This window comes from Seriola lalandi, unplaced genomic scaffold (genome assembly GCF_002814215.2).
Source record: "Seriola lalandi dorsalis isolate HSWRI2012SDOR001 ecotype SW California unplaced genomic scaffold, Sedor1 jcf7180002054412, whole genome shotgun sequence".
NCBI classification, from domain to species: domain Eukaryota; kingdom Metazoa; phylum Chordata; class Actinopteri; order Carangiformes; family Carangidae; genus Seriola; species Seriola lalandi.
In genome coordinates this window covers 51,549-66,693 of record NW_019524965.1, presented here as the reverse complement: position 1 = coordinate 66,693, position 15,145 = coordinate 51,549, and the positions used below count along the sequence as shown (strand labels likewise).

At 39.7% G+C, this 15,145-nt stretch overlaps 1 protein-coding gene across 1 annotated transcript; it reads right to left on the bottom strand.

The window, feature by feature from the left end:
• Positions 1–888: 888 nt before the first annotated feature.
• Positions 889–11,550, bottom strand: ccnf (cyclin F). Its single transcript, XM_023410021.2, has 17 exons — positions 11,282–11,550; positions 10,309–10,460; positions 10,038–10,144; positions 9,873–9,940; positions 9,469–9,665; positions 9,109–9,162; positions 8,595–8,699; positions 8,345–8,422; positions 7,624–7,778; positions 6,926–7,090; positions 6,590–6,713; positions 6,254–6,434; positions 5,989–6,076; positions 4,755–4,854; positions 4,452–4,585; positions 3,175–3,353; positions 889–2,881 (listed from the first exon to the last, which is right to left on the bottom strand). Exons 1-17 carry the CDS (start codon positions 11,292–11,294, stop codon positions 2,427–2,429), a joined length of 2,355 nt encoding a protein of 784 aa, XP_023265789.1. The 5' UTR covers positions 11,295–11,550; the 3' UTR covers positions 889–2,426.
• Between the last annotated feature and the right edge of the window lie 3,595 nt (positions 11,551–15,145).

Sequence of the window (15,145 nt, the reverse complement as noted above, 5' to 3'; positions counted from 1 at the left end):
TTTTATTTTTGCTCTCAAGAATATTTACCATTTTTCTACGTTGAAGTAACAGGTTTACGCTTGAAAAATGCTCCCTTTCTAGATTGCTTCGGTTATTCATCGAATGAGTACTCTTGTGACTTAACTGACTGACGCTTCAAATTGGCTGGGTCCTACAATCCCCATAATGCATCTCAGTAGTGCAGTGGTGGAATGTAACTGTACATTTACTCAAGTACTGTACCTAAGTACAAGTTTTACTTCCTCTACCACTGAAACAGAACACCAACATCTTTCAAATTCCACAGCTCCAGTTTGTAACAAAGCCTTTCTGTTTTAAATTAATTACTAAACTGTAATAAATTTGAAGTCTCACTACTCTTGCATATATTTAAGGCCTATTTTACTACTTTTAGACACAGTGCTTGTCAACCAGGATTCAGTATAAATTCTGTAGGAAAAAAACAGTCCTAGTTTTTCAAAGTCTAAATGCTGTTTTAAAGCCCTTTCCACACTGCAAGAAGGGAGATTTAAAAACATTTAGACCTTCCTGGTAGAACCATGCAATGTGGTAATTATAGGGAAAAGAGATAAGGATCCGGGATAGATGGTTAAAAATTAGTTGTGTTGAATTTATAGGCAACTGTTGATTAAGGAACTTTCTTGACAGAACTGCTCCATTTAATGATAACTTGTCTGGCATGCTTTCTTTTTATTGTTGGTTATGATTCTCATGGTCCAAGAAAAACAGCTTGGTCAGAAAATAATACAGCACACTGAAATAGTCCATGAGATTCCTATCTCTAAACTCAGTCTTGCTTGAAACTAACATGGGAAGAATTTGGTGTAAATCTATTACAAATTAAACTCCATGTGAGTGGTGGCATGAAAAGTAACATCACAAAGAAATGTGCATGATGGCTTGTTTTATTTGAACTCAATACAAAAATTACATATTCACATCACATGTCTAATGAGGAAACACTGTACTGTAGAAAAACAGACATTTCACAACAAACACTGCCTTTTTGGAATGAAGCAAATACAATTTCAAGTAGTAGTGGCATGTTTTTTCTTTTTTTCCATTTATACATATAGTACTATGTACATTTATAAAACACAGGCGATAACCAGTCTGAAGTAACAGTTTAAAAATGTATTTACAGTCAGTCACAAGCATTTAGATATTGTATACTCTGTGTCCTGGAGTAGGCATAAAGTACTTTCAAAATCCCATCAAGTAATAATTTTCCTTTAGTGTCTGAGCTTCCACTTCTCTCCAAGGAGGCAAAACAAATCCATTCAAAAATACTTTAGTATTGATTGTTCAAGCATAAAAATGGTCACATTTAATTGAATTGTGCTCCTCCTGTGACGATAAAAGTGCTAGACCTAATTCAGATGGGAAGAAAACTGGGTAAAACTTGTCAGCATGTTAAGAATTTCCTGTTGCATCAGGTGGCTCATTGCTTCTGAGCTCATAATTTAATGAGTGTGAAGCACCAAACACTTACAATAGTCAACCTGCTGGTGATTCTTGACTAGTCCCATTAGAAGCACACCTTACTGAAAATAGTGTCAATATTTCAACAGGTAACATCTTAATATCCAGCTGGTGTTCCTGATGGGATTAGAATACTTAACAGCACAAGTGGTGTATATGTACAAGACTGCAGAAGATGCAGACTACTAAAAGACTCATTTCACAGCTCCGTTTCTTTTTAAGTAGATGCCCTGAAAACACAAATGACACCACTGTACCTTTGGCAAACACATGTAGAACTTAGGACAAAACTGAACAAGAAATCATACATTTTTTTAGGCTTCAGATACACATTTTCATCAACTATGACAGAGTAGTCGCTTATTAATGACATTCACCAAATACAATATAGATCCTTGTATAGACAGTGCATATCAGAGACTAAGATAACCAAAACAATCACAATAACATGGTCACAATAACATGGTAGCTATGTTTTTCAAAATATGGTCATAACAATGAACTTCTTGCCCCCCAAACAAGTCTGTGAGGTTCTTTCCCAACTATCTAACATGATCTGAGATAGGTTGTTGTAGAAGCCTGTAAAACAACAGAAATAGCACACATTGTACCAGGGTCCTGAGGAAAGTCAAGTTATGTTCCAGTGGTTTGAGAGCTGACTGTGAGTCTAGGTTCATGGGAGGTATTTTATTGCGCCATATCTGTAAACATGTAAATGAAATGCAATGTAATAGAAAGGCAAGTTTCTAGATATTTCATCTTTAGATATTTATTTTCCCTTACTTATCTGAAACCTCAAGGCATCTTGATCTTCTGTCAATTGACGGACCAATCCAGACTGACAGGGGTGAGGAACGGCGTCGAGAACTAAAGGAAAGTGCTGGAGGATAATGACTGAACAGGTGGCCTGTGAACAGCCTGGGGCCGTTAAAATAACCACTGTTTATAGGCTCAGAAACCCCACATTGGTAGAATACTTGTCCTCTTCCCTGTCATCTTCTTTTTCCCTTTCCACCTCACCTCCACTATGAGCCGCTGAGTTCTTCCTCTTCACTTGTTTGCTGGAGGTGCCCCGGGGCCTCTGCATGGGCACCAAAAGGCGGAAGCCTGGCTGGGCATCAGCAGAAGCTGCACCCAACGAAGTGGTAAAGGTCTTGAACGTGCAAGGCATGAGGGACGACGAGGAGCATGTAGATGAGGGGCTAACACAGAGGACAGAGGAGTATCCTGAGCTGTGAAGGTCTGTGGAGAAAGAAAGGGGTTCCTGGCCTTGGCAATCCTTGTTCACTTCCCTTTCTGCTTCACAGCAGCTGTCTTCATCACTGGACAGGGCTCTGCAGTGCTCCAATGTTCTGTCTGCATCTGTCAGCGGTTGCAGTTTGACAGATATCATCGAGGCTATTGAAAGACAAGAGATGTCAGAGAGTCAGTGATCAAATTTTATACAAACTACAGGCTGTAACAGTCCGTACAGCTACTTTCATCCATCCACATTTGTCCATGACAATGCCTGCATAATAATTAAGCCTAAATTTATGTGTACTTTTACTATGCTGGACATTGCAACTGCAGAGTCATCTCTAATCACATAATGTCCTACTGGAAGACTGATACATGCATTTGATCCATTTATGGATTAGCTTATTTATATGCTAGTAGTCATACTGGAAAAAATGTGGTCAGCCACTCACAATCACCATCTTTCTCTCCCTCGCTCTCTTCCTCCTGGTCCCCCTCATAACCCGAACAGGAAGTATCCAAGCTCCAATCCAGGATGTCGCCTACCAGTGTCTCCTCCTGATTGGACAGCTCTGCTGTGGGAGTGGCCACAAAGCTGGCTCTGTGGGCCTGCATACTGTCATCACGTCTCCTTGGGAAAAAGTGGACAAGCAGTGGGTGACAGTGAGTCATTGGAGCATCTCACAGATGGCACAAACAAAAACTCCTTCTGGACAAGACAGTTCACAAATATGTTTGTCACGGAGCACAGGAGACTGGGCAAGGATAAGAACTGCTAAATGTGCAAGAGTAGCAGTGGGGGCAGGGGTCACTTTGCTGTTAATTAATTGTTTCTCATAACTGAATTCTTTCCATGTCTTTCAAGTCCCGTCTTAAATACTAAGGTTTTATCGATTTTTTGCACAGTACATTTTGCAAAGCTGGAAGCTATAGTATATGAATATAATAAATGAATGGTTTTTCAACTGGGATCTCCTTTTCTGATCTTACATGCTGCCTAATAGTCAACTGATACAGTTTCCATATCATTTGACCTTTGGTGGTAGGTGCAATAAGCAGTGAACGTCTGCTTGGCCAATTCTTACTGATTTTTTTTTGTCAAACTGTGTCACAAACATCTAAGTTAGAATGAATTCTGAAGAGTAATTCAAATGAAAAATAAACATCACAATATTGACCTCCATGGATATAACGTGACTTTATCACACTCATATTATCAAGTGACACAAAAATATGGTTAGATTGGTATTACATGGGGTGGACACAAAATATTAACATTTGTAAAATCAAACTCAATCCATGCACATTAACCCCATAATAAATAAATGTTAATATTGCATCTCTCCAAATTGTCCAGGCCCTTATTGCAAAAGAATTAGCAAACTATGGCTAAATTAAAAAATAATGAACATAATGTTTAATACTACACCATAGTGGCTTTGAAAGTAGCAGCTATTCAGTGGCCCAAGTAAGCTTGAGAGCTCACAGCGAACAACATAATTAAAAAATAATAATGATGATTAAATATTTAATGGGACCTGTAAAGTTTTTTAGGGGCCAGCAGCTTGTGTTCCATTATGCACAGTGTTCATAGCTCATAGTATAGCTAGTTCTTCACAGCAACATTTGGTTTATGTTTAAAAGCCATTATTGTATTTTTTTTTTTTTTTTTAAATACGACCTAGCTCTAATGTGTTGTAATATGGAACCTGTGTAGTAACTGGCTTACCTCTTGTTGGTGCTGGATGGAGAGGCGAGGAAGGTGTGGATGTCTGCTGGTTGACCAGTGGGGCTGGGAGGCTCCATCTGAGGTTCCACCTCAGGAATCTCCAAGATCTGACACAGTTCTTTAAAATCCATAACCTTGTGGATGCCATGAAATAAAATCAGTGACCAGTTAGATTCACATAACCAATCTGAGAGTTTCTGTGCTACAATTTAGAAATGTTTTTGTTTCTTAAAAATCAATGTCCAATAGAGAGAACACCTTTCCTATTACCAGCAATGGAAAAAAAAAAAAAAAATCAAGTACCTTTTCTTTACTGATGTTCTGGTAGGCATCATCTTCAAACCGTTGCTTAACTCCAGTCAGAGACACATGCCTGTAATCTTTGGGAACATCTTGACTGAAACTGAAGAGAGAAAGAGAAGGGAGGGAGTGGGTGCAGGGGTGGGGCAGTGGGTGGGTGGGGGGTGGGGTTGGTGGAAGAAAACATTACTGAGTTTGATCCACTTTGCTTGCTGCATCGCTATAATCACCTCTTGGGGACAAATCTTGTTACTTGTCCATTTGAGAATTACAGTTTGTCAATACGACGCTCACCTATCAAAGTGACTTAACCTGAGGCACGTTTCTATGAGTTAGTTGGTGATTCACTGATGGTTACACACACAAATGCCTCTTACTGTCTTTTATGACCCTGTAGCTCTCTGGACTTCAAAACCTTAATGGCCATCCATTTTCTTGGTCATCAGACATTATAAACAATCTTTTATCTAATATGAGCATGCTGAAAACAGCCAGACACATCAGTCAATCCGTGCCATCTCTCTTCATGGAGGAAAGCACCGTGAAGTACTGTGTGAGCAAAGGTAGAGTTACAAATCAGTGGAGTCCAATGTTTTCAGTGGCATTTTCTGTAGCTTAGAGTGACAATGCATTTGTATTGGTTGAATAAATTAAACTAATACTCAGTACCTAAACAAGTCTGAGTATTTTTTTCTGTTCTTATGTTGTTTCCACAGTGGACACCACAAATATATGAAATATATAGCCTTTGGTGAAGGGTTGTGAGTTGACTAAAAACAAAGTATTTAACCAAGTTTACAACATGTGTAGTCATAAGGATGCTTATTCAGTTGTTTTGTTAAATACTTGTAAGAATCAATACAACTTCCCTTGGCAACAATGGCTACTAGCTTTTGTGTGGACTGTATGGATGATAATTAGAGCCAACTTTTAATCTTCCAATGTTTTACAATAATATCCACTTCCGTACAAATTATACTTCCTCAAAATGCAGTTAATGGACATTTAATTTACAGAATAAACACAAGTCAATAGGTCATGGTAACACATAATCATCTCATTATAACTGATCTCATCATGGCTGATCACTTCACTTGAAGTGAATCAATGAAAAAGGTTTGAATGCTCTCTCTGTGTAGATCCACAACCTTGACCCGACAGACTGGCTGATGAGGAGGATGGGGAAAATAAATTGTTTGGCTACCAATCCAGTCAAAACACACTGTGAGAAACTTACCATTTGACATAGAGCAGCACAGAAAGGGAGACAAGGTCTTGCTTGGAGAAGCCTGTGTAGTCAGCTAACTGGCTGGGCCATATGGGGGCTGCAGAAAGGGAGACCACAGACATAAGTCAAAGTGAACATAAACTTTCCACTCAACTTAAGGTGAAAATTCTATGTGTTTGAAAAGATTTGCGTTATGTCAATGTTAAAAGGGTGAGGCGTCCTTTCAACGGACGTGTCGTACATCGTACGTGTGTGTGTGTCAGTGTGTTATTACCATAGTGATGTAGTGCTCGTGTAAGGAGTAGTGCAGCACAGGCCAGTTTGGCAGGTGGTGGCGTGGAGAGAGCAGAGTAGAGCAGTGACAGCTCACAGATGTAACTAAATAGGTGAGTGGTCCGCCTCTCTAGAGGGAGCAGAGATAGTAGCACCTCCCCATAGTCCAGCAGTGTGGGGCTCTAAAAGGGAAGACCATGAAATTATCATTTCTTTACATTTGCAATGTTCAAATTCAGTGCTTGAATTCCCAAAAAGATTTGGCAGGGAAATATACCTTTAAGCACATACATTCAAGAGAATGGAGGGAAATAAGAGGGAAATTTGTCCTACTCACCCTGATCTTTCCCTCCAGCACAGAGACGACCTCACCCATCATTCGAACCAGGTCTTCATATTTGTAGGTGTTGTCAGTGAGCCAAACAGCTTCCCGTATGGTCAGGATTTCTTTACTAATATATCTGGAAAAAAAAAAAAAAAGAACAAAACAAAACATTGTCATAAAGCACATATAGAAAGCATTTCAATTGGCATATTTTTCGTTTATTAACTTAGTTATCCGTCCCAAAAGCCTCAATCTCCTCCAGCCTCAAAGTTGGTGTCCTTGCATAATCCCTAAATCAGTATTCAACCATATTACGACATGGACATTTCAGAGAATACACATTCTCACCGTGTGCAAACTACCATGCAGGCGATGCCCAATAACTGAAGGCGAGCCTTTGGGACAGAGCGAAGAGACAGGTAGCGGTCAACGCAACCCACTGTCACATGGAGCGTCAGGCTGGAGAAGTCCTTCATGGTGGTCACCTCCACCAGCCAGTCCACCAAAATGTACCTACAGAGGCAGAAAGAGAGGGAGACAAGTTGAAATCAAAGATGAGGTGCATTGAAATTGGTATTTGTCAAGATTGTAGTCTAAAAAATGCTGAAAAAATATTATTGAAGTAATATAAATGTGGTTAATTACACTGAAGTAAGAGCCAAAACATTTAAGTCCTCACCACTCATGTTTAAGTTTATCTAGGGTAAAAGTTAACTGCAACCACCTTGGACAAGCAAGACAGTATCTGAACTTGAAAATCATTCATGCTGGCCAAATCATTACTTGAAATCAGCCTGAAGTGTGTGTGAAATGTGGTATGTTCCCTGCTTAACAGAGAAAAGGTTTAATTTTATTCTCTGAGAAACCTTTGACTGGCACACTTGCTCTGCTCTGTTTCATCTCCTCTTTAGTAATGTCATTAAAGAAAGCTAAGATGATCAAAACACAGTGAGTCATCACAATGACTCTAATTGGAACATTGAATTGTCTACAAAGATATTATGCACCAACAGACTAATCATGGTAGAGTTTCTGTTCCTGTGTACCTCATGGTGTCCTTGATGCCTCGTCTGAGGATGCCCTGAGAGCAGTGTTGTGATGCCGGGTTAGAGGAATTGAAGAGTTGGGCCACTAAGTCAGAGCAGGCCTTTGCCTCTAAACCCAGTGGATTCCCACTGCTGCACACTTTGGCCAAAGAGAGCTGGGGAAAGAAAAAGACAAACTGTTAAATACGTGTTTCAAAAAAGCTTAAAATGGTTTGACAGCTTGTTGAATTGATTCACACACACACACACACACACACACACACACACACACACACAGACAGACACAGACAAAAAATAACAACAATACGGTTGAGTTTTGCATGAGTTGCTGCTGTAATTACAGATCGTGTGACTCAGATGAGTCATGTTTTTTTGTGATTCTGTGGTGCATCTTGGGCTTTAAAAGTCAATGAGGAGGGGGGAAAAAAGGGTGTCAACAACTGTCAAGACCTCTTGACACTGTGTCATAACTCCTCATTAAGAACAACTTCCAACTGTGGACAAATGGAGGAGTGGGAAATTTAAAAAAAAGAAATGAAACAAACACATGACATATGAAAAGCTGTCAAAAGACAAACACTTCTCTGTCTTTTGTATTATTATGAAATTTGTTTGTGAATAACCAAGGGAGAATAAAGCTGCAGACTGACACATGGGGCCATCTCAAGACTGAATATGCACAAGAACACATCAAGATGATAATTTGTCTTCAGTCACACACCTGTGCCTCCCAGCATCCTTTACCAGCGTAGTCCCTGAGGGTTCGGACACACTGGAGGTACCTGCCTGGATCGGCCATCTGAAATTCAAATACAGAAAAAAAAAAAAACATTAATCAATTTTAGTTTCAAATACCATAGACAAATGTGTGTGCGTTTGATTTTGAAATGAGGACAGTGGTCTTCATCATTACAGTCAATGTTTCCAGGGGTATCTCTGAGAAGGACACAAAATGGGAAATTCAGACTCACAGCTGTTTTACGGTTGTGTTCCCACAACAGGTAGGAGCTCTGTAGACAGCCAGCCTGCGAAGACTCTTCCAGCATAGATATGGCATCTGAGCGTCTTTCATCCTCCTGGAAAAAGGTAACAGGATTACAGAGGTGAAAGACAGATCTTACACAATAAACTGACAAAATATTTTTTCCCTGCACACTAGGAAAACTGTCATTGTCTCACATTTCCTCATCTATACATAAAGGCTTGTGTGTAAAGATCCTGGAAACCAAATCTGTTTAAGCTGCATTAAATCATTTGTCATACTATTAAATAATAAAGCACAACAGAGCTGCGAATGAAGAGATTCAACAGGGAACGTAAAACCACAGCTGTGTTATATGAAGACAGAAGAATCTGTACTGCTCATGACTAGTCGGATGGCCCTCTGTGACAGAAGCATAAAGCTGTACACTTTTGATTACAGGCGAATAGAAACTGAGCTAACCACACCCAGACAGTCAGATTCAGTGTCCTTTTCATACTCACTTCAAACAGATGCAAAACTCTGGCCAAACAGTGTAATAGGGGCCCCCTCTTTTCCTATAGAAGCAAGAAAAGAAAAAAAACACTGATGAACACTTGAAATATTCAATGGTCAGAGAAAAGTAATAATCTGCTTAATCTTCCTAAAGCATTTATATTTATTATATACTCACTGCCATTGACCTCAAACTTGCATTAACAAAAACAGAAAAGGAAAGCTTTAGGAATATTATTGGAGCTTATCAATTGTTGACACAAGCCAAAATTAAATGCTGCTCAATGCTCCATCAAGGTTGCTTCAAAAAAAAAAGAAAAAAAAAAGGACATCTGCCTGTCCTCTAAACTGGCAGTAGCAAAACATACCATGTTGCTGTCACATTCAGCCTTGAGACGGTCAAACACCACGGCCTTGCAGCAGCTGCCAGTGGGTGACCACGGTGGACGGATGAACACCCAGATGAAGGGATCTGCTGTGGGAGAGCGCAGGCTCTCTGCCAGGCTGAAGAAATGGGAGGCTTTACGACCACATACATCTGCTCGTCCCTCATCACTCAACAACGCTAATGGAGAGAAAGAAGGTACAAGTCAAGAGCTGTAATCACTTACAGCATTCATCAAGACTGTTTTATGTCTCCTATTTTTATTTGACCTTAATTTAACCAGAATCATTTTGTAAAATAGATGTTACATGTACTAAAAGAAAATCAACCCACATAATTAAAGGAGGTAAATGGTTGAATAAGGAAGTTGTGGAATGTTTAACTTACGTCCTTCATTGTACAAATAAGCAATGCCTAGCTTCACAGCAGCTTCAAAATTCCCTTTTTCCGCAGCTCTGAAGGAGGAGAGAGATTTCAAGTTAAAAAAACCCATACAGAAGAAAAACAATAGACAATTTTTTTGTTTGTTTTGAATGACAGAAATGGCCATACCTCTCAAATAGCCATAAAGTGTTGGGGGATGGCCATGTGTCCCTGAAACTGACCCTGGCCCATACACTGGAGTGGTTGTCAACAATGTCCCGCAGCTGGGAGTGAACCTGTAACAGACGTTAAGACAATTAGTCCTAAAACAAAGGAGCCATCTGATCCATCGCATCAAGTGGTCATAAGATGCCAAACCAGAAGAAATCTGGGATGGCATGGCACATACATGCTAGAGGTTGTGGAGGAGTATGACAGTGTGTACAGTATGTTAACTCACTGCTCTGACTGACAGCAGGTCCTCAGCAGAGAGGCACTGGATCACACAGAGGAGGACCTCCTCAGGTAGAGATAGCAAAGTTAGGGCTGGAGATCGCTTACGGACCCGTTTCCGTGCTGGAACCGAGTAGCATTTTGAACAACGGCAGTGGACTATTGAAAGAAAATGGAATTAAAAGTTAGACAATTGATATATTTTCAACAAGCAGTTTTCCATCCTTCAGCATTATTCTCACATTCAGAGCAGGAAACAGCAGATACAGACCTACAGACACACACAAAAGCATTTCACATCTTTGTGCAAAGCTGGCAAACTAATTCTCACATTAATGTCAAACCAATATTTGCAGTTCATTTAAAGCAGGCCAGTAGCCTGTTAGTATGTTAGCTGGTAGTAAACCACACCAAGATGAAGATTATGGCTCCATATTCAAAACGACTAACGTAAGTTAAGTTATCTCCGTGTGGTCTAGACAAACCTCTGTTTGAATTCGAAAATATCTAATTTCATGGAGAGATGATTACCCCAGACGTATAAGAATAAGCATACAACATCATATAATAAATTCTTGTAAGCACTGACAGCTTTCTAACGACGGTGAGCTGAGCATATCTGACTGGGAACCAAGTGAGCGCCCAAATTTCCCTCCTGTGGTTCAAATACAACTAACGTTACGTTACGACCAGGTTTCATGAAGTTTAACATTATATTTTAGTCTTTAATCACCACAAACGCTTAAATGCCTAAAGGAGACACGTTTTATATAAATACTGCCAACATTAATCCATTTGAAACTAAAGTAACTTACAGGAGGAATCCATGGCTACCCCGGTTAACGTTTCTGCTGGCTAGTAGCTAGTTACCAGTGCTAACTCTGTCAAATTGCAAAAATGTAATTCAGACTCACAAACACTCGTTATACATTATAGGATTACTATATTTATGGTAGAAAAGGTCAGTTTAAGTTACTTACCGCCCGCTTTCATTGCAAGTGAAGGGATCTCTCCTCAACCAGCGATGCCTGTTACGTTAGCTACAACACCGAGCAGTGATTTAAACGTTGAGGCGATACTAACGATACTATTACACGCATACAAACTTGCGTACTATTTCAAGTATCAAGATAGATAGTGTTACAATATAGCTCACTACCTGTGTTGTGCTGTAGTAGTTGACTAATAACTTAACAAGTAGTTAGTTCTAACTTGAATTCAAATTCAAGCACGCGTCCCCACTTGGTCGACCCGCCCCACAGCTACTCTAGGACCGCCCGCGCTCACCGTTTAAACTCCACATTCAATCTTATTGGTTACGCATGTTGACGCCCATCTATCCCATAATGGTCTTTTGATTGGTCAGCGTGAGCATCAGTGGCACTGATTGGTCACAGTTTATAAACTGCAAAACATCAGAAGATCATTGGACAACGTAACGCAATTTCGAAGTACGCGCTCGCCAGTGAATGTTTATGATTGGTTGACCTGATTATGAAGTACGTCCACAGAACCACCTATTTACTGTGGATTGTGGGACATGTAGTTGAACAGAAAATAAAGTTTAAAGGTACCCTGTTTAAAGAGACAGGCGCACAGTCAGATTCCACCAGTTGAACTCCCACTCAACTAGCTGAGAAAGTGCTTTGAACACTGGGTCCCTGTGCCACAATATGATTTAAAGTGATCTAGCTTGTGTCTGTCCTTAGCACACACATAGAGAGCAAATGTTGGCTGAAAAGACTGTTTGCTCTTAAAGCATGTATCAATGGATTTTTATCTGTTCAGGCCTAAAGAGCTAAAGAGCTACAAATAAACAAATAAACAATTTGGCTTATTTAGCTCTAATCTTATTTCATTAGCTCTATGTGTGATTGAAACTGCTGCCTCAACGATTCTTTAGTTAATCATCTGTATAAAATCTTATCAATGAAACCCCCACTAATTGCCCACTCGGCCCACGTTATTGTGTTGTGTCTCTAAAATCTGACATAACAAATGTAGGCTACATTTTAAATTGTATGTCACCCACATTTGTAACACATCAGCCTCTCAGGTAGAGAAATTGCACCAATGTACCAAAGTATGATTAAGAGTAGGGCAGAAAATTGAAATATTCTGCTAAAAGCCTGAAGGCACATTAACATTTTTGCAGACTGTGCCACAAGACACAAGATATAAAAGCAAGGAAACGCACATTACATTGCAAAGGTCCCGGAAGGGTTATAGGGAAATAAAGAGAAGCCCAAAGAAAACCTATGTAAGTATGAACAAAGGTTATGCAAAAGAATGAAAACCCTGGTTGAGCAAACAAGATTATTGATGTGTTCCATGTAAAGGAGAAGAATAAGAAATCATTATTTTGGGGGCTGTGACCTTTTGCCCACCTCTCTCCTTCTCTTTCTCTCGCTCTCTCTCTCTCTCTCTGTCTCTCTCACACACACACACACACACACATAAAGCTTATTAATTCATCAATATTTGTGTGACCACGCAGAGATGTAAACGAATAAAGCAACAAATTGGTTTCAACCTGTGACGCAGCTGCCTTTGAGGAAATTACATGATGATTAAGGCCATTATGTTGGATCCCCATTGGGAATAAGTAGACTGCTCTCTTGGCTGAATAGTGTCCACTTAATTGCTGGTCTTTACAGGAGGGTCATAAAGAAAGAGAGTACACTACCACAGGTAATCATTTGTTCCTTTCAGACTGTTTATTGATCACCAACTGATCCGATCTCATTATCACCTATACGTGCTAGTGTTCAACATTACCTCTACCACACAATAGTTGCCCTTGAGAAGAATAGAATAATTTTTTTTAAGGGTAAATCTAAAAACATCTAATATAATTTATAAATATCCAAAACTCATTTCAATAAGGCAAGTCAATTGAGAACTTCTTGGCTTCTTCTTCTATAAATATGAATTTAGATGCGTGAATGAAATTAAGAAAATACAATTCAGCTATTTTTTTCTGTGGCAGTTGAAGCATGAGATCCTAAAATTGTTGTATGATCAAATTATCTCGTAACAGGTTGACCTCAAACAGGGCAGAGGCTGTGACATCCTCGATTGGATGCAGTCACTGTTTCCATAGAAACTCCGACCCATCACAACCAGTTTCTCGGTAAAACACAAAGTGACCAGCAATGTCTATAGGGAAAAGAAATTGCTTGGTGCGTTTAACCTAAATTGAAAATAATTATAGCAATAAAATCATACTCCATGCGCTCACAAAATTATGAAGTCCAAGTCTATCATTTCTTTCCCCATGCATCCATTATTTCTCAGCATAATTTCACTGAAAAGATGTGTTGTTATAAAAATGCTGCCTCCTACAGGAAGTCATTGAGTTTGATCTGAGAAGTAGATGCAAGAGTGACAACTTTACGCCTGAGCAGTTTATTCATAAGAGCTGCCCCTCATGCAGTAAGGTATTAATTAATGAAACACACAGCAGAAAATAGTTTTTTGAAAAAGCTTTTGCGGACTGACACACTGACATTTAAGATAGAGAGAGACAGAGTGACACAGCAGATGACAAATTAAGAGGAGATTGGAAGTAAAAGAGGTGATTCATGCGGGAATAGAGCAAACTTTGCAATTATTTTTTGTCCATTGGTAGTTTGCAATGTCTCCTATTCTTACTCATCCAGATATCCAATAGCTTTTCATCACATTTGATTTTATTACAATACCTACATTCAGACTGCATTTTAATTAAATTTTGTTTTTGATTTAATTTGACAGTCTAGCCAAGCATGTGTGATTTCAATTTACACCTGTCTCCAGCTGTTTTAGTAGTTAAGGAGGAATTGAAATGTAACTCCATCCTACTACAAAGGTATGATTTGGAGCCAACAGCAGGCAGCGACTCATTAGATACGCAGATGCTGTTAGTCAGGAATTTGAATAAAACATAAATAGAGTCATCAGGCCCCAGTATGGCTCAAATCCAGATTTCATAGTGTCATGTTTTGCTGGCTGCTGCAAATTAAACTGATGTCAGTTTTGTATAATGCAAAGTATGATAAACGCCAAATAGCTCTTGGGCCTGAAGCCAAGTCCTGGAGATTGGGAGCCGGATGAGTTGCTCCCATCTGGTTTCCTGTAATCTCTGCTGACCCTAGAAATCCAACTGACCACTTCCACCCCATCTGCACTTTGCCCCTGCTGGCCTCCCCACCCTTTATCCAGACATAAACACTGTTCCCTCCACACCCACAGCCGATTCCCAGCATAGTTACCAGTGAATGATAAAATGTTTTCATGCTTAACAAATAAAAAAATAAGCTCCCAGTGAACTGAGCGGTTTTACCCGTCTTACGCACAGTCTTTTAGGTTAATAACACACAGAATATCTTTTGTCATTATGAGGGTAGTTTGCCTCTTTTATAATTTTGCCAGTAGGGGGTGTCATTCATTCTGCTCGGTACTGGACAGTCTGTTTTCAAAACAACCAAAGCATCCCTCATGTCACTGGGTACCTGACCAAGTTATCCAAGCTGGCAGGGCAGCACATGGCAATGGGTCTATATACAGCATCGAAATTTCAAGCACAGGGGAAGCTCAGGTGCTCTCATCAAGCAAATGGGTTTTTTAAGCTAATGGGCACACCATTCAAAAGAGTCACAACAGTGTCAGTCTATTGTCTTCTCACTATCCACTCCCCATCTGTCTTCTGTATTTTCAGCCCTGTCTGGAGGTTCATCCAGGTCTATCAGGATAAAGCATACTGCTCACACACTTTGGACCATTCTGAATAATCTAGTAAGTGAGTAAAGTAGTTTAATACAAAGTTTCTCCACAAGTTATAAACTACAAAATCACAGACCAAG

Excerpts from the sequence above, each read along its gene's own strand:
- ccnf (XM_023410021.2), bottom strand. Across the intron at positions 7,091-7,623 it reads GGCATCAAGGACACCATGAG|GTACATTTTGGTGGACTGGC; the intron begins GTACACAGGAAC and ends CTGCCTCTGTAG. Across the intron at positions 4,586-4,754 it reads AGAACATCAGTAAAGAAAAG|GTTATGGATTTTAAAGAACT; the intron begins GTACTTGATTTT and ends GGCATCCACAAG.